Here is a 19,673-nt window from a genome sequence, read left to right as displayed (position 1 = left end):
GGTTCTGAGAAAAAAAAAAAAACGGGGGGCTGATATGCCAAAAACTAGCAAGTCTTTGAGATCATAAACAGAGGAGGTAAGGTCTGAAGGAAACCAAATTTTGATTGAATGCTTAAGAGCATTGTGTTTTCGCATAGCAAAGGTGATAACGGAAACGACAATACCTTATTAATCGGTCTCATGGTTCTTCCTTATTGAAGAACTGCTGTGGTAGGGAAAAGCCTTCTTCTTGATTCAAAGTGTCTGTTTCATCATCTTCTGGTTTCTAGATAAAGTAAAATCCATATACAATTAGTATTTCTATGTCATTGGCCCAAACAGAAAATATTTGATTATGAGCGTAAATACTACAACAAACACTCATCTGCGAAAACCCTTGAACACAAAGCAAATAAATAAATAAAAATTAAAAAAAAAGAAGTAAAGGCATTCTCTTGAAGCAGGTAATATGACATCAGAACTTATAATGACCCATATTAAAATTTTCTGAGACATTCAACTTCCAATCAGATGCATGCCAAGCTAATCCTCGCTTCGTCAAGATCTATCAACCGTGGATATGGAAATGCAGGTCTACTGTAAAGGAGAAAGTTGCATTAGGCATTTATTAACTCATGAGCGTTAACTGAATCCAAAAAGAATGATGGCCACAAATGGTCAAGTATTTACTTGGTTTAACAAGATGATGGGCACTTAAGAATATTAAAAAGAATCTAAACCACGAATATGCTTGAAGAGTGTATATATGGTGTAAATTCTTGTTGACACAAAATTCACATTAACTCTTATTGAGAAAGAAAAACACTAAAAAAGCACACAGAAACTGATCAGGCAGCGAAAATAAAGGGATCATAAAGTCCAAGGTCATATTTCATTTGTAGCAGACATTCAACCGATTCAGATTGTGTAGTAAAGCTAGTCTTAATTCATTTTCTATTTTTGATGATTGGAACATCAGACTTGACTTAATCTGGCAATTTATTCTTTCATCCAAGAGAATTGTGGCTTTCAAATTTCAAATATACGCCGTCTTGTTTTTCCCTTGTTGTTTTTTATATTAAGGGAGAAGGCATATGAAATTTATAGAACTGGAAGAAGGGCAGTTGCAAAATTACCTTTGCATGAATCATGCAAAATATTGGATGAAGAAATACCCATTCTCCAACTCTGTCGATGAGAAAATTGCATGATCATACAAGATGGTTAAACAACAACCTTGAACCATAACTAACCGAAAAATAAAATAAAATAAATTTATTTTTGCACTATTGCATCTCAAATATAAAAGGATACATCTAAATAGCCACTACACACAAAATGAGATTGATTAAGAACAATAATCAGTATTCCCTCTCCATTAAAAAAATAGTTAAGATCTCCAAACAATTACCCATGATCATCCTAAAAGTTTATGAAGAAAATTTTCTGCTTTATTTATAGAAATCTGCACTTAATGTGTAGTTAGCCACTTTTCTCAGAAAGGAGTAACAGTCACATGATTCACATAGAAGTGACTGATGATGAAATTTGAATACGTATATGCATTTTTCACTCTGGTGATATGTTCTCCTTCACACAAACTGACAAAAATATATACTAAAGTAATACTAGGGCCATAGTCTGTTGAGAACCACTAATGATCAGTACTCAAGAAGAAAGCTAAAACGACGGATCTTAATTAGAAAGGATTAGGCCTTAACAGTTGGTCCTGTGGCACTTCGGCAACTAGAGATGACGAACAACAATGAAAATGATGACGTCACCTCCAAATATGACCTAGTAGGATAATCAAGTGCTTAATGAGAAAACTAAGAAGGTTTGACTAAAAAGGCATAACCATCTCATGTACTAATCCAAAAAAGCAAAGATGGTAGATAGCATGCAAATGATTTATATTTTTTCTCAAAGGTAGCATTGCTACTTCCATTCATAAGGAACAAAAAGATTCAAGAATCTTTGCCAGAGCCTTTAAATTTTTTTCTAGGACTTATTAGGATATCACTCATAATGGGGCTCCTAACTAGCACACAATTTACAAGACTAGCATGCAATTTTACCACATAAGTTCACAGATTCAATATGTTCCTCAACGGAAATCCAATTGAAAAATTCAAGAGAAAATGCATAAAAACGATAAGAGGTTAACAATATTCCTTGAATTAATCATAATCGTAAGATGGCTCTCATCATAACCATTATCTAATATGAGTGGAAGTTAAGCTTCATACCAACATTTCCAAATTGAAGAACCGATCTAACAACTGCAAAATTTCATCTGCTGAGAAGTGTCTGTCAAAGCTGCAAGATCATATTGCTCATAAATATACAAGCAGTATAAATTTTCACTCCATAAACTAGAAAAGGGCATATCTACCTCCTCTGCATGAACTCCATCAGCCCATAAAGAACAAAGTGCCGATGCACGCCTATTAAGCATGCTCATCTGGCATTAGAATATAGACAGTAGTGAAGAAAGATAGTAGTACAAAAAGGTTCCAGTTGACAAGTATTAACTTTCTTTTTGAGACTAGATACGTCAAAATCTTGCCTTGTTCACATTTAGCACCTAACTAGGTTTTCACAACACAATAAATAGTACACCAATTTAAAGGATATGGATCCAAAAAACCATAACTACAGGACACACAGGCAAGGATCATAAGATCAACATCATACAACACCAATTTCATACTTTCACTAACAAAGACTGAGAAAAGGATATTACAACTTTATGAATTAGGCAACCCGTAACATGGACTTGTAAGATAATGAACAACTTATTTCACTCATTCCCGCATGGCAGCGATTGAGAGTTGTTGGAATTCTTCTAAAAACTTTATCCTACAGATCTAAATAATGAAAAGATATTCCAGCCTTTGGGACAGGCATGCAACTAGTACTGATTTCAAGGACAGATTACCGCCTCCGGGCCTCCAAGTAGTTAACCTACAGCTATCTTCCTCTAGTGGTACCCTTCAACTAGTTCCCGGATGACGAACCCTGAGCAAGTAAATTTCTCTAGGTCCCCTGAACTTGCAAAAAAAACCCCACTAAACATTATAAATTAGGGAAAAACACTATCTGGACTTTATACAGAAAAATACTATGGCAGTTAGTTTATACTTTATACCATCATGTACTTCATGCGTAAAAAATTTTGGAGAATTTCGCCCGTGTACCTAATATTCTTGTATTAAAAATAATGAAAATGACTTTTAAGTTCTTTTTAACAGTGTGATTGTTATTGACTTTTTCTGGCAACGCAGGAATTAAAAAAAGAATTACCACCAGGTCAGCCCAACCCTTCTGCCACTAAGCCGGTCATCAATAGAAAACTAAGCTATATGAAGGTCTTCATAGGGAAACTCACTGCCATACGTTATAGAAAGTAATAAACTCAACAAAAAAGGCCAACACCTACACTATGTATTGCCACCAACCAGGGGCGGATACACATGCACTCCTAGGGAGGCAGTTGCAAACCTAAGATTATGTAAAATTACATTACACAACCATCTAAGTTTACAATACGCCCCCTGTAATTTAAAAATATTTGCACTCCTTTCAATTTTAGCCCATATTAGTTGGGAATTCAACCCACGAGTCAAGAATATTGTTTTACAATATTATATTTTTAATTCTTGGGTAAATAGATACTTATCGTCCCTACAATAAAAAGCTTTTCTAGATCCGCCACTCGCACTAACAGTAGTTGATCACAATAGTATCCCATCATACAAACTAGACAGAAAATGGTCGTGACTTCGGTTTCCAAGTATTCCATATGGAACACACTAAATGCTAGTCCTAGAATGCTATTGAAACAAAAATAAAAATATTTCAAATAAAATCTTTAAATTTTATGATATTGCACTAACATACATATATCCATTTTGATTGCCAAAGTTTACTAAGATTGTGTTTGGCAAGAGGCTAAATTAGGAGTTAAGGGGGTTTAACCCTCCATTAGCCTGCCAAACAAAAAAAAAGCCCAAGGGTTGAGTAACCCACACGTGAGCCTAACAGCTCATTTAACCCGTGAATTGAAGGGTTAACTATTCCTCGTAAGAAGGTGGAACAAGCCTTGTTCCGCCTTCTCACGCGAGGGTAGGCGGCGGAATATTTTCATCTGGATCTTGGCAGCGGAATTAGGGGAATTAGGTAGCGAAATTCGGAAGAAAATCTTTCAGTTATAGTCAAATTCCCAGCAAACAATTTTTCCCTCCAAATTGTTTCCCTCTACTTCTTTCCCTCCAAAATTTCCCTCTAAAATTTTCCCTCTACTTTTTTCCACCTGAGAGATCTTTCGCAACTATTAATATGAATATTTTAGGGGGAACAATCAAGAAGAGAGAAATTTTCAGCCGATTTGGGATCTCAAGTGATGGGAGGCAAAGGAATTGAGGTATGTTGATTTTGCATTTTCCTTAATTAGCATTTTCCTAATCACAATCGCATTCGATGACAACGTACAGATTCAGATCAGCCAACATCAAGTTATTAAATCATTCAATTTTTTGTGAAAAATTACTAAAAAAGCACAGATCCCATCTTTTCACGATCTGTTCCAAATAAATTATCATATCATGTAAATTATAAGCAAATCACCCATATGCAGAGTTCGCCTTTTTAGTAAATGTATGATTTTTTTTTTGCTAACTTAAATGGAATGTTATCTAAATAAAACCTTGTTTCTTGATTTCCATACTTTCTCCTTACCTTTCTGAAGAAAAAAAAATAATCTAATTTTTATACATAGAACTATGCACTAAATTGTTGTGCCTTCTTTAATTATGTTTTTTGCGATCATTACAATTTCTTACATTTAATATTGTAAACATTATTAGTGCTGGAAATAGAGGCTTAACAGAGGGAATTTGGATATGTTTTTAAGAAAAATGTTAAAATTGTTAGCAAAGTAGCTTTGAATTTGGATTGAATCCAATATGATGTGAATTGAATTATTGTAAAGACTAATTGTTTTAAGACCAAATGTTGATTGCTTTGTAGATTAGATTTTTTAGTTCAGAAAGAATGCAATTATAAGATGTATACATGTGGATTGAATTCTTGTTAAAATTGATTATTTTAAGACTGAGTGTTGATGGTTATATGTTTTTGTTAGGAATGAATGCAGTTAAATTTTGTTTAAGTAGTTCAACTAGATCATAATTGATTAGTTTATTGTTCAATTGAATAACGTCTTTTAAAATTCTCATTAATGATATAGAATAGCTAAGAAGAACTTCATGTCACAATCTCAACCCGAAGATGGGCAGTCAAGACCTCAAGCTAGGAATTGGACTATAACTGAAGATAATTGTTTGTTGGGAATATTAAAGGAAATGATTCTTAAAGGAAAGAACAATGGAGGTCATTTCACTAAAATAGCAAAAAGTTACCGATGAGTATAAAGACAGGAGTGGACAAGAGGACAGAGGCAAACCACAAATGCAAAGCCGTTATAAAATTTTGAAAAAGCAATATCTCCTTAATTACAAACTCCAAAATAAATCAGGTTGGGGTTAATATGAAGGTAAAAATATGGTAATTGCACCTACTACAAAATATTAGGAGGCATTAATAAAGGTATTATCTAAATTTCTAGTAATATTAAATTTGAAGTTTATATAATTAAAACTATGATATATTTATTATGAATTTTCTACCACAGGAGAATAATGAGTATTTAAGAATTAAGAACAAACATTTTTCCCAGTTTGATGATATGAATTTTTTATATGGAGGTAACACATCTAATAAGAAGCGCTGGTGGTTTGGGACTACTGATAATTTCAATGAGCGTGAAGGAAGCACTAGTTCAGAAAATGAATTAGAGGGTACGGAGGGGCTACACAATAACGAGATAGATTTGAGTGATTCGGAGGAGGTACAAGTGGAAGAGACACAGGTTCCTTTTAATAGGACACAACCACCATCACAACCAATACCTATTTCTACTCTGAATATAAAACACCACGCTCAACCATCAGGTTTAAAGCGTAAGTTTAAAAATGTTTCTCGTCGTCGAGTATCAGGTATTGAATTGAAAATAATTTGTCAAAAATGATTGAGCTCCAAAAGCAGCGAGTTGAAATTTTAAAAGAACTTGTAGATTCCAAAAAAGGGGTGCCTACTGAAATGAAAGAGTGCATGGATAAGAGAATGGCATTACCTGGTGTAACTAGTGATCTATGTGTGGCAGGAGCAGAAGCTATTAAAAAGAAGGAGAATAGACATGTCGTTAATATGCTTAACGGTCAAATGCTATTATCATGGTTCAAGAAACAAATAGATTTACAAAATGCAATGTCTAGTTATCCATCACTGACTTATAATTTCCAACATCAACAACCTCTAATGCACCAGTTCCAATGTGAGTCCTTTAATCAACCAAGATGGAAAGGGTTTTCTCAAACTTCTCAGGATCAATCACGAATGTCACAAGCTCATGACAGCAACATGCAGGAGATGGAGTCATTTGTCAGCTTACTTAAAGAGAAACAAAATTTTCAGCTGAATTGATGCTTTATGTTCAAGTCTCAAGAGTCAAGACTAATAGATGGGTTAAATGTGCTCTCATATTTAGTTTAGTAGTATGTTTTCTTGCTTTTAGTTGAAGTTGATGTTCCAAAGAGTGATTTTCTTATTGTCAAACAATCGAATTATGATTTTTAAATGTTTAGATTATATCCTATGTTGGATGGTTTTTATGTTAGATAATATTTTGCAAAGAGGCTAAGATTTGCAAAGAGTTCTTATGTTGATATTATGATTTTCTTGGTAATTTATCCTAACCCAAGTGTCCTGATTTTAGAAAGATTTACAGTGTCAACATGCTCAGTAGTGTATACACTGCTTGACACATAAACACATCTACATCTTTGCTTGTTTATTTATATATATCCATGCAGGTCATATTTCCAATGCTCTTCCTTTTGTACTATTAGTTGTTGGATGTTTGTGTGCGTGCATGTGTGTCTTTGTATGTGTTTCTATATGTCTGTCTGGAGTATGCAGGTTTTTCTTCTCTTTTTTCCCTGCATTCTACTCTAAAGTGATGAGACAGAATGAAGAACTTAGCATTAACATGGTGTTTCTTTGTTTCGGTGTTCTAGGTGAAGAATAATTTTGATATCTTCATGGTATACTGGCATCAGGTCTGATGGATGTGGCTATGTGCATCAGGTCTGATGGTTATGGCTTTATGTATCTTCATGGTATATTTGCAGTAGGCCTGATGGCCTGATTTTGATATCTTCTTGATGTATTAACGTTAGGCCTGATTTTAATATTTTTGATATATTCATGGTATATTGTCATTAGGCCTGATTGTTGTAGCTTTTTTTATCTTCATGGTATACTAGTTTTATGTATCTTAAGGAGAATGATTTTGATATATTCATTGTATACTAGCTTCAGGCCTAATGGTTGTGACTTTATACAATAGCAATAGTGTGTTTGTTTGTGGAAGTGATGTGAAACGGGACAGGGGATCTATCAACATCAGCGATTTAAATCAAATAACACATCGTTTCACCAAATTTCATGATCTTTGATAGGAATTAAATTCAAAACAACTAATGTGACAGATGGATTTAACAAAGTTTGCATCAATAATTATGAATAATTCTCATCTCAATCAATTTAATTGTAATATTCATTATCATGCATAAGTTCTACAATCATTATCAAATTTTAACAGTCACATGCTCAATTACTCTCAACTCACAAATATAATCTAAACAGTGAATATATGTTAAGAATTTAGAGATGGAATACTCATGCAACTAACTAATAAAATGAGATTAACAAAAAAATAATTTGGAAAATAAATCACAACTAACCCACTGGTTGTTACTCTGCAAATATCGATGCGAGGGAATGGAGTGGCTGCAAGAAGAAAATCGAGGGCGGTAACCTATTGGAAATCGATGGAGATGAAGAGGAGGCGCCCATTGATTGATCGAAAAAGTGGGCGAGGGTTGGCGGCTAGTTAAGTGGAAGTCGAGAGAGAGTGGCTCTAGAGGAGAAGAGGGGGTGTAGGCGGCGCTTGTGGAGGAGGAGAAGAGGGGGTGTTGGCGGCGCTTGTGGAGGAGGAGAAGGAACAGGACGCCGGTCCTAAGGTTTCACACTCATGAGGCTTCACACCAGCAAATTCAGGTAACAAAATTTCATTCAAATCTTCATCTCCTTTCAATGGCCTCATACAACCTTATTTATAAAGAAAAACTACTTGCACACAACGTGCAATAAAAATGGAAACAAACCAAAAAAAAAAGATATAGTCAAATCTCTCAATAAAACCTAACCAAAATAAAAAAAATCCATCAAATCTCTCGCAATTAAAACTAAATTAAGATCTGGTTGAACTTGTCAAATCTTCCTTATTCAAAACTAAAATGAAAAAAAATCAAATAAACAAATATGGAAATTTGTCATTATTGTCCTCATCATTCTCCCCAGGTGGGAGAAAACTTGACTTCGTCGAGTTAGTTGCAGAAATTTGTCATCTTCAATATATTTTGTTTGCATCTTAATCAACCGTCAGTTATTTTCCTGCATCTCAAATCATTAGCTAGATTACATCATAAATTATTCATCTAAATATTATCAAAATTCACTGCTGCATGGGTGAATATATAGAAGTGAGATAAAGCGAAAGAACTCTTAGAAACAATGGGCTAGGGTCAGGTTTATATCAGTGGACTGTCAATAAACATTGTGAACTGCTTAATCAATCAATATTAAGAATGAAACTATGACCAAATCGATAATATAAATGTTATCATTAATTATTTCAAGAGTTGAAAAGTTCATAAATATCATGTCAAATCTCAAACAACTATAAAAGAAACTGTATTGGACAAGTCCAAACCATCTCAAATATCAACATTAACAGTTTTAAATTATGTTCTGCCTTCATATCATACATTTCAATTAATAATGTATTTATTCAAATTAGATCACTGATTCCCCAATATATAATCAATGAAAATCAAAACAAAATGATGCAAATCAACTCAAATAACTATGTATGAAATGCGGACTCGAACAATACGATTAATGGCAGATGTAAACTCAACGAAGTATCTAACATGCATGACGTCCTCTATCAAATGGAATAATTAGACGTTCCTTCGTTAATATGCATAACAAATTTCCTGTTCTAACAGTGATAGTGAGGAGCATGCAAACAAATGCATGAAAGATGAGTGTTTTTATGCGCTTAACATAAGAGAGAAAGGAAATACTCTGCAAGGTATGTGGTTCATCTAAAATATCAAACTTAGGTCGAATATCAATGAAAACACTCGTGCTCAAACTTGTATCCCTAATCACTATATATTCCCAAAATGGATCAGTGTATGTGTGAGTGACTGTCGACATAATGCATGGTGGTTTGATATCTAATATGATAGTTATTTCACTATGCTCAGTTTGGGATTTAACTTCCATACAGATATCTGAGTGATTCGCTTTAAGGACCAAATCAAGAACGTGTTGGGTGTCATGTATAGATTCATGTTTGTCTGGGAGGACTTCGTAGGGAACATCAATAATGTTTTCAATCGCTGGAGTGAGTTTAGGAAGGATTGGAGTTTCAATTTCAGGAACAACTTCAGAGACAACATCAGTGAACTCCATGATCAAAGAGGTAGCTTCGAAAATAATCGGAGTGTTGTCATTGTATGAAATTTCAATCAACTCCACAATTATAGGTGTAGTTTCAAAAGAAACGGAAGTACATGGTTCTTCAATTTTACTATCTTGGATTTTCTTGTCAGAGTTGGATTCTGTCAAATCTACGGCCTGGTGAACGGTTTCCTCATAATATATTTTGATTCTGTTATAGACAGCTTATTAATTTTAACTCTGAACGGGGTTGTACAGATGATAGCAACATGTCCATATCCTTGACACTTGTAACACTGAATTATTGGGCTAAGTTTGTATCTCTCTCTGACTTCTTGCCCTTGGAATCGACTCTAGGCTAGGAAGAACTAGGGTTAAGTCGACTCTGAGGTTGACTAGAGGTAGTGGCATGGGAGAACTAAGTTCAAAAATCTTGACTCCTATAAGATTGGTGGGATTTAGCCTCATCCAAATCTTGAAATAAGTCGTAGGCTCTCTCAAGGGTATCTATTCCTCTAGTAAAGAGTTGTCTGGAGGTCACTTCTCAATCCAGCTCTAAACTTTGATAAGACTTTCATTGGTGCCTCTTGCTCAAGGGTGTTGCATCGAGTAAACAATTCGTCAAATTGAACAACGTACTCTTTTGCAGATTTGGTTCCCTAAGTAATTCGATGCCACTTGTCTAGCAATCTCTGATAGAAAGATGACGGGAGGTATTTTCTTTTTAGCTCGTCGGTCATTTCTCACCAAGTTAAAATTGGTAACTCACCTCTAATATGCCTTAACATTTCGAGACTGGATCAATATTAGCAGGCTTGTCTGGTAAGCTTTATTGCTGCAAACTTGACTTTTTGAGGTCATGTCAAGACGTACCAGTCAAAGTAACGATCCATGTTCTTCAGCCAGTCCAAGAAAGCTTGTGGATCGAGCTTACCATCAAGGTTGGTGCTTCGACCTTAATGCTCCTCAAGTATTGAGCATCTACGTCAGGCATAGGTTGAGGTGGGAGTCGATGAACGATGTGCCTATGATCATTCCCTTGACCTTGTGACGGCGGAGTGGCAACACGCACTTCTTCAAGCTTAGCGAGCCTCTCATTGGTTATATTTTGGAAGTCTGTCAGGGCCTCACGGGTAGCTCTACACTCCTGGGCTACGGTACCTAATTGTCCTACTAGCTCATCGAATTTTTTAAGGAGTTTGGAATCTGTACTGCCTGACATGCTGGACTCACTAGACGATTCACTAGACTCTCCTAATCGATAGGATAGACTTATAAGAGTGTGCATGCACTAATAACTAAATGAGATGAATGGTATGCACTAACTAAATGAGATGAATGGTAATTTTTTTATAACAAATAAAAGACTCAATTAAACTGATCTAGAAATAAATAAATAAAAATTTCTAACCTAGAACTCTGATACCAAAAATGATGTGAAACGGGACAATGGGTCTATCATAATCAGCGATTTAAATCAAATAACACATCCTTTCACCAAATTTTATGATCTTTGACAGGAATTAAATTCAAAACAACTAATATGACAGATAAATTTAACAAAGTTTGCATCAATAATTATGAATAATTCTCATCTCAATCAATTTAATTATAATATTCATTATCATGCATAAGTTCTACAATCAATATCAAATTTTAATAGTCACATGCTCAACTACTATCAACTCACAAATATAATCTAAACATTAAATATATTATAAGAGTTTAGAGATAGAATACTCATGCAATTAACTAATAAAATGAGATTAACAAAAAAATAATTTGGAAAATAAATCACAACTAACCTACGAGCTGTTACTCTGCAAATGTGTTTCGCTCGGTTCGACGACTCACTATCGGACTCGGGTGCTCGTCGATGTAGGGGAATGGAGTGGCTGCAAGAAGAAAATCAAGGGTGATAACCTATTGGAAGTCGATGGGGACGAAGAGGAGGCGTCCATTAATTGATCGAAAAAGTGGGCGAGGGCTGGTGGCTTGTTAAGCGAAAGTCGAGAGAGAGTGGCTCTGGAGGAGGAGAGGGTGTAAACGACGCTTGTGGAGGAGGAGAAGAGGGGGTGTTGGCGGGGCTTGCGGAGGAGAAGGAACAGGAGGCCGGTCCTAAGGTTTCACACCCATGAGGCTTCACACTAACAAATTCAGGTAACAAAATTTCATTCAAATCTTCATCTCCTTTCAATGGCCTTATACAACCTTATTTATAAAAAAAAGCTATGTGCACACAATGTGCAATAAAAATGGAAACAAACCAAAAAAATATAGTCAAATCTCTCAATAAAACCTTACCAAAATAGAAAAATCCATCAAATCTCTCAAATTAAGATCTGATCAAACTTGTCAAATCTTCCTTATTCAAAACTAAAATTAAAAAAATTAAATAAACAAATATGGAAATTTGTCATTATTGTCCTCATCAAACGGCATATATGACTATATATTGGGTTTCATGCTTGTTTTGTCTCAAACGTAGTTTTTTTTCATTGCCAGTTTCTTTGTAAGTATTCCATAACTGGAATTATACTACTTTGCTAAAAGCAACCTACTTATGTGTGGACTACGGTGAATTTTTTTTACAACCAGTTGCATATATGTATGTGATGACTCTATGCATGCATAGTTGTTTATGTATGTTTTCTACTGAATATCTTGATTGTATCACACTAATGATATTGAGAAAACTGTTGGAATGTGAATATTAAGTTATATTGGCTTGTGTTAGGGTCATAATGTTTAAATGTACTAAAGTATGAAGGAGTGAAACTTGATCTCCTCAATAAAGGTAGTGAAATCATAAACATTTTCTTCTATGACCAACTCTTAATTGTGCATATTGTTGCTTAAGTGTAAAATCCTGTAATTTTAGATATATTATGATAAATAATAATAAATGAGTTATATCATGATAAATATCATTCATTAATGATTGAGTATGCTAGGAATCGATTTGAGATCGATTCAGTGTATATATGTGAATAAACAAGTGTAAACATGCACAAAACCATGCACAGACACAACTGTTAGTCAACCTGCGTTCTGGTCGGTCAACCGGCCTAGGCCGATCTGTCGACCGATGATATTCGACCGGTCGACCGATCAGTTGTGCCGGGTCGACAGACAGGATCCCAGTTCTTCGTGTAGGTTTGTGTTCAGGTCGATTTTGGTTTCATTTCAGGCCTAGTTATGTATACAAGTATATATACTCGTTTTAAACCTCTTTCTTTTATCTTTTCATGTGATTTATCAGCAGCCACCTCCCCTCTCAAAACCCTAACCCTAAATTGTGATTTTTGGGAGAGTTCGTGAGGCACTTATCGAGAGGAGGGCGGGATTCGCGATCTTGGTGAAGAATGATCTTGCGTGCACGTGTTTTGAAGTTCAACACGACGTTTGAGGCAAGATCATCTTCCTCCAAACCTTTTCCTTAGTTAAAAATCATGTTTTAGTGAATTAATTGTTTTAATCTAATGCTTAAAGCTTACTTTTCGGGTCGGGCTGCACCTTTGACTAATCTCCTTAAGAAGAACCAACCATGGCATTGGACGAGAGAATCTCAAGAGGCCCTTGAGGACTTAAAAGGGAGCCATCATGGCTGATCCGGTGCTGGCCTTGCAGAAACATAGATAGGGTCAACGACGGAACGAACAACGAAACTTTACGACAGCTTTTTCGTACACGTTCACTTGCATCACATACACAAGTGCTCTCTGAACCGTGCAATAAGGTCACCCATAACACGGCTCTCCCACTGGAGTTACCTTAGCCCCGGGCCATGCTATTCCATGATATTAGAAAATGGTAGCGTAACGACTTATTATAATCTCTGATGTTTTCAATACCTAGATTTGTGATATAAAATCTTAAACCCATGAAGAAATCAGTTGAACTAATCTGTAATTTATAGAAATAGATGATCATGATCATTAGAGCCGTATTTAATTGTTAATTTACGTTTTAATGTGGTTTAAAACCCTAGTTTATTAATTAATTGGGAATTTTTGTTAATTATGATGTTTAAATCCTAAGTTTATGATACTTAGGTGATGTGATCTTGATTAAACTAATCTATATTTGTGTAATGAACAGAGTTAATCATGTTTAATTAATCCTGCTAATAAAAATCAATTTTTCAGTAAAAGTGCAAAACACAGAACCTGGAAGAATTTCATATTTCCTATAATCGGTCGAGCGGTCCTTAGGGATCAGTCGACCGATTGTGTCGCCCAAGATATTTAAATCTTTTCTGATCGGTCGACTGGCTGATAGCAATCGGTCGACCGATAGGGTCTTTTTCGAATGCACTTTGTGCACATTTGCCTTCGGTCGACTGATGCCCTAGGGGCAGTCGACCGACGCTTATTTTCTTGTATGAGGTGATTTTTCTTGCACGATTAGTCGTGAACATGAGGTTCGAGACGTACGATGACACAGTTGCAACCATGGATGTACACGAATAGAGTTGTGGCACATACACAGATATCCCGAAGAGGATTATTACAGGTATTGTTTCGATCATGTTTGAGTTAACAATTAATTATAATATGTATGCATATATGGATATCGTTGATGAGCACAGTTCAGTACTACTTGGAATAGTACGTCGATATGTCCTTAGTACAGACCATTGAGTCGTGATTTTAGGATACTTGAATTGGTAGTCCGTCCCGCACGGTGATGTGATGAGGCTAGAGAGCCGTACTTTTAGGATACCTGATGTGGAAGTCTGTCCCGTACGGTGATGCAATGAGACTAATGAGCCGTGTACATATTTAAGATGCCTGATTTGATAGTCCGTTCTGCATGATAATGCAATGAGTTATAAAACCTTACGAGATATTGTATTGTGATATATCTGATAACCTGAATTTTTGACGGAAGCCATTTATGAATACGATTCACCGCTGAGTTATATTATGACCGGATTACTTCACGTTTGGGAATTACAGAAGATTTAGTTCTTGTATCCACATCATCTACCTAAGGGTAGCGCGCGTTATATGGTCGATATTTATGATATTGCAGTAACTTTACTTTTCTGTATTGTTTTCTTGGAATTGATATTTAGGAATTCACAATTTGAGATGGTATATACATGAGGGTTTTCTTGTTCGGATTATTTCGCTCGAAGTACTACGTCTCGTGCTGTGGGTTTCTAAATATTAATCTCATTTAGATACAATGTAAATGATTTAGATAGACTATGCATAATAGGTAGAGCTTTCATCATATTTAGTAGTCCTTCCCCTAGGAGCGGATGGAGATGATCTTGCTAAAGCACTCTGATGCTGTAATATTTCTTTTTGTTTTTCCTTCTTTTCAGGCAGCGGATCAGAGTGTTGGAGAGCCGCAGGTTGACGGATTTACAGCATAGTCGTCGTCGCTTATTTTTAGTAGTTGATACTCCACAGACATTTAATTATGGTTTAGTTAATCATTAGACTTATATTTTATTTTGTAAAGGTTGTGTGTCTTAGTACTATTTCATTTGACTCTATGTATTAAGTTACTTCATATTTATTTCAGACATTAGTTGTACTTAGTTTTTATTCAGTTAGGACATGAGTATGTTGATTTGGATCTCTTTCTATGTTATGTTTATTGCATTTATTTCTCTTATTTTGTATGTTTTGTACCTACACTTGTCATTGATTCCACTAGAAAGATATTACTGCGATGGTGAAACATGTCTCACAGTGTAGATGCATGACATGTTTGACATATCTGAGTTCATCTAGGACTGCAACCATGTGTAAAAATAGGGGCGTCACATTAAATCACTAAGAAGGAACCATCTATGCTTTAATGTTGAGTGAGGTTTATACATTCATATTTTCCCTTTCTTCAAGGTTTCCCTTTAATTGGCGAATAATTTGTTAATCAGCAGTGGATTCTTTGGACTGCTACTTAATTTCTGCTTTCTTTCTCTTGATGTCTCAGCTCTCCTGATTGGAAATTACAATTGAAGATACCACCACCTGATACACGTTACAGGATTGAGGTAAAAAAACTTATCTTACTGCAACAATATTAATTATAAGTAGTAATGAAATCGTATAGCTAGACATCTTTTTTGCAGGTAGTCATATTCATTTTCTTATACTACAGCTTTATTTTTTATTTTTCTCTAATGTAATGCATTGAAGCCGGCTTCCAAAAAAAATTAGGATAAGGTTTTGTAAATAAAATTCATGCTTTTATCACTTTTTCTGTCATTCTTTATAACAAATTGTCTAATTTTTTTTATTTTTAATTTGGTTGAAGATGAATGCATTTGAATATATTGCAAGCGATATTAGTATTGATGATATTGAAGCACTTGATGACGAAGATGATCTTATAGAGGCGTTGCTTTTGAATGATGAGGATGAGGATGAGTACATGTGGAACGAGATGATACAAGTGTCATTAATCAATCAAATGTGATGAAGTAGGTACCTCGTCCATGTCGAACTAGGTCATTCTCTGATCATATGCTTGTAGAAGATATGTTGACTGGACATCTTGATCGTTCATATTCTTGCTTCCGAATGAGTTCTGAGGCAATTCTTTTGCTAAAAAATGTTCTACTTGAGAAAAATGCTTTAAGGTCAACTAGATATTTAAGCTGCAATGAACAACTATGTATATTTTTATACGAAATTTCGCATGCCCTCTCAAATCGAGTATTATATGAGATATTTTAACATTCAGGAGAGACTATTAGTACTTTAGTAGGCATTTTAATAATGTGCTTAATGTTATATTATCTTTGAAACAAGATTATATCCAACTTCCCACGGTTAACGTAGACATTCATCCTAAGATTCGAGAGAATCCCAATTTCTTCTCATACTTCAAGGTAGAGCTCTCAGCATATCTTTTATGAATTCTTTTTAAATGTGTATGTGTGTATGTATATGTACATTAGAACTTTATATTTCTTTTATATTTGTAGAAAGCATTGGGAGCAAATGATGGATCTCATATTCCTGCAATTGTGAAGATAAGGCATGGGGGATTTTAAAGCAAAAATTCAAAATTTTGAAAGTTACTGCTTTATTTTCTTATAAAACTCAAATCAAAATCGTTGTAGTTTGTTGTGTTCTTCATAATTTTATTGCAAGGCATCAAGGAAATGATAAATACTTTAATATGCTCAATGGATTAGAGATGAATGAGGATGAAGATGATGAGGAAGAAAAAGACCCCAATACATAGTTGGTGCAGATGAAAGTTTAAGGGGTGAGCAGCTTCGCAACAGGATTGTTTTACAACTATGGAATAATTGATATCAATAGTTGTCGAATATTAAAGTATAATGACGTTGAATTGTGTCTTTTATTATCTTTATATGAGCAAAAAAATATAATTTTATATAGAGCTATTGAGTAGATTGTTTCAATTTCCTTGAATAATCAGATCTTTTTTGCTAGGTTTATTGATAGATAATAAGCCATATAATATTTTGTTAGCTCATTATCTCACTTTAGCTTTTAAAATGACGCAAAAATGATAATTTATTTTTATTTACCTTCAGAACAGTCATTTATTGAATAAAACCAAATTGTAATACTTTTATAATCAGCTTTACATAATTTCAAGCTCCTTTTATTTTAATGAGACAATTATTTATAAATTATTAGTAAGGACGAAAGTGGTATTTTTTTAAAAATAATGAAATTAATCTCCTTACCCCTTCTTCGTTTGCCAAACACAAAAGACTTAACTCATTGTCTTAACTATCTAATCCAAATGAATTTAGAATATTTTTAACCCTTCACGATGGATTAACTAAGTTAATCCTTATCCTTACTCCTCCTTTCTTAACCCCTTGCCAAACGCAGCCTAAAGGAACTTCCTGATTGAAATAAGTATAGGCACATTTACACGATAATTTTCCAACATAACTACAAAAAAGGTAGCCAAGTATATTATAAATAAAAAAAATAAGGAGGAGGAAAACCTTTTAATTTGGAGGGAGGGTAGATTTCCAGAGCTTCCAAAATCCTCAGCTCCAAATCGACCTGCGAGTGCTCCTGGGCAATTAAAAAACAGAATCACGAAATTATACGTCCAATATTCAAAAATAAAAAAACAAAGGACTAAAATCAAGACAAAAAATAACAAGTGAATGAACTTTAGGTAAAGAGGAGGCCGACGAAGGGGGAGCTTGGCCTGGCGAATGAACTGAGAGCCCATCCTGTTCTTCCTCGGCCGCGGCTTCCATTACTTTTGATCAAGAATTGATTACCCCGCGGAGATTGGATTAGGGTTTTCGATTCTGCATTCTTTTGAGAAGAAGGGAAAAAAAGTGATTGATCAGATGGTTTTCCAAATAGTTGTATTTATTTTCATTTACAATTTGGGTTAATGGCACTTATTAAATAACCAATATCGCTTTGCTTTGCACTTATATACTCTCACTTATTTTTGGCACTACTGATATATATCATATCATATCATACTCCTTTTAAAAGCACGAGTTCGAAAAATCTTTTTTAGACAAATATACCCCTTTATAGTTTGAACTACCTTATCTATAATCAAATTCTAATTTTCAATGGTCAATATTACCCTTCACTATTTTGAATATTTTATTTATATCTTAATCTATCCTAATCATAATCATATATTATCCTAATCCTATGTGAACCATGTTTAGCTTAACAATTAAAAAAACTAATATTAATAAAATATATAAAACATAAAAATGATATTAGTTTGTTAAGATAAAGAAATTACAAGTAGATAACATATTATAATACATGAAGTATTGCAAAAAACCATAAAAAGTTTTAAAATTGCAGAAAAGACCCTGAAAAGTTCAAAATTATAAAACTCATCCAAATGTCTCAAAACTTAAAATAAAAAACATGAAATTAAAAAATTAACATCAGTTTGCAAAAAATTTAAATTTTACAGTTAACACCTCAATGTCTTAAAAATTATAAAAACACCCTTAAAAGTTTAAATTACAGACAAGCACATTAAAATTCTAAAATTTTAAAACTTACAAACAACACAGATGAATTCAAGAGATTACCATGATACACCTAAAATTTTTGACATTTAAATTTTTTAATTAACACCCTTAATATCTCAAAAATTATAGAAACACCTTCAAAAGTTCAAATTATAAAAAGCCACCCTAAAATTCTAAAATTTGTAAATAAAATAAGATGAATTCAAGATATTACCCTTAGACACCTAAAAAATTAAAATTTGCCAAAATTAACCTCAAAATTTTTAAAAAACTCCTTCAAAATTTAAAAATCGTAAAAAAAACTCTAAATTTTCAAAATTTTTAACTAGCACACATCAAATTCGTCGATTGGTAGACCGCTAAAATTTAATATTTTTCAAAATTAATCTATAGTTTTAATAATTGCAAAAGACACCCTCAAAATTTTAGAGTTACAAGAAATATACTAACATTTAAAAAATTATATATATATATATATATATATTAAAATTTCTAATTTAGGGATTTACTATCCATTTTCAGCATCTAAGAATAGTCTAAGTTGATACTGGTAAACAAAAACAATAAGAATTGATTAAAAACATCCGGTTAATGGATAAATTTTTTAAAAATATTATAGATTAAAAATTATCGGCACTATATAAATTAAAGTAATTTTATATAATTTTAGTAATAAGTTGGGGTAGCCAAAATACATTCGTAACATTAATTGATAGATGTTTAAATCCATAGAAATGATAAAACACTATAATATTATACCTTAGCACTAATTGATTTTAATTTAGAAACTTTAATCTTTGACGTTAATAATATTTATAGGGTAAAAGAATACAAGAAATTACATATGAAGAAACTATTAGAATATTTAGAGATAACTTTAAAAGAATTGAGTTATTTCCATTACAAATGGAAAAATGATGGAAATAAATCTAAAATTTAGAAAACGTGAATGAATCACTTGAATTGGCATTAACATAAGACATATCTATTAATGAAGCACTGAATGAGTTACATTAAAAAATAATTTAATAACTTTATCCTAATCAAAGAAAAAATCTCC

General features: G+C 33.7%; 1 protein-coding gene across 4 annotated transcripts in view; it reads right to left on the bottom strand.

Annotated features, from left to right (window-relative positions):
• LOC109850718 overlaps nt 1–18,014 on the bottom strand; it is an 18,320-nt gene extending 306 nt beyond the window's left edge. The window contains exons 1-7 of one of the 4 annotated variants that reach the window (XR_002249513.1): nt 17,768–18,014; nt 17,594–17,666; nt 2,375–2,426; nt 2,229–2,298; nt 1,116–1,167; nt 472–576; nt 174–265 (exon numbers count right to left, since the gene is read on the bottom strand). Coding sequence is in view for 3 of the 4 variants with exons in the window: in XM_020420781.1 (XP_020276370.1) it covers nt 179–265; nt 2,229–2,298; nt 2,375–2,426; nt 17,594–17,666; nt 17,768–17,857 (372 nt within the window). In the remaining variant the exon portion in view is untranslated. Of the gene's footprint in view, nt 1–6; nt 577–1,115; nt 1,168–2,228; nt 2,299–2,374; nt 2,427–17,593; nt 17,667–17,767 lie in introns of those variants that run through there. The other 3 variants (XM_020420782.1, XM_020420783.1, XM_020420781.1) reach the window with 3 other exon arrangements.

This window comes from Asparagus officinalis, chromosome 7 (genome assembly GCF_001876935.1).
Source record: "Asparagus officinalis chromosome 7, Aspof.V1, whole genome shotgun sequence".
NCBI classification, from domain to species: domain Eukaryota; kingdom Viridiplantae; phylum Streptophyta; class Magnoliopsida; order Asparagales; family Asparagaceae; genus Asparagus; species Asparagus officinalis.
Note: the sequence above shows the minus strand (reverse complement) of the source record. Positions and strands in the feature narration are given on the sequence as shown.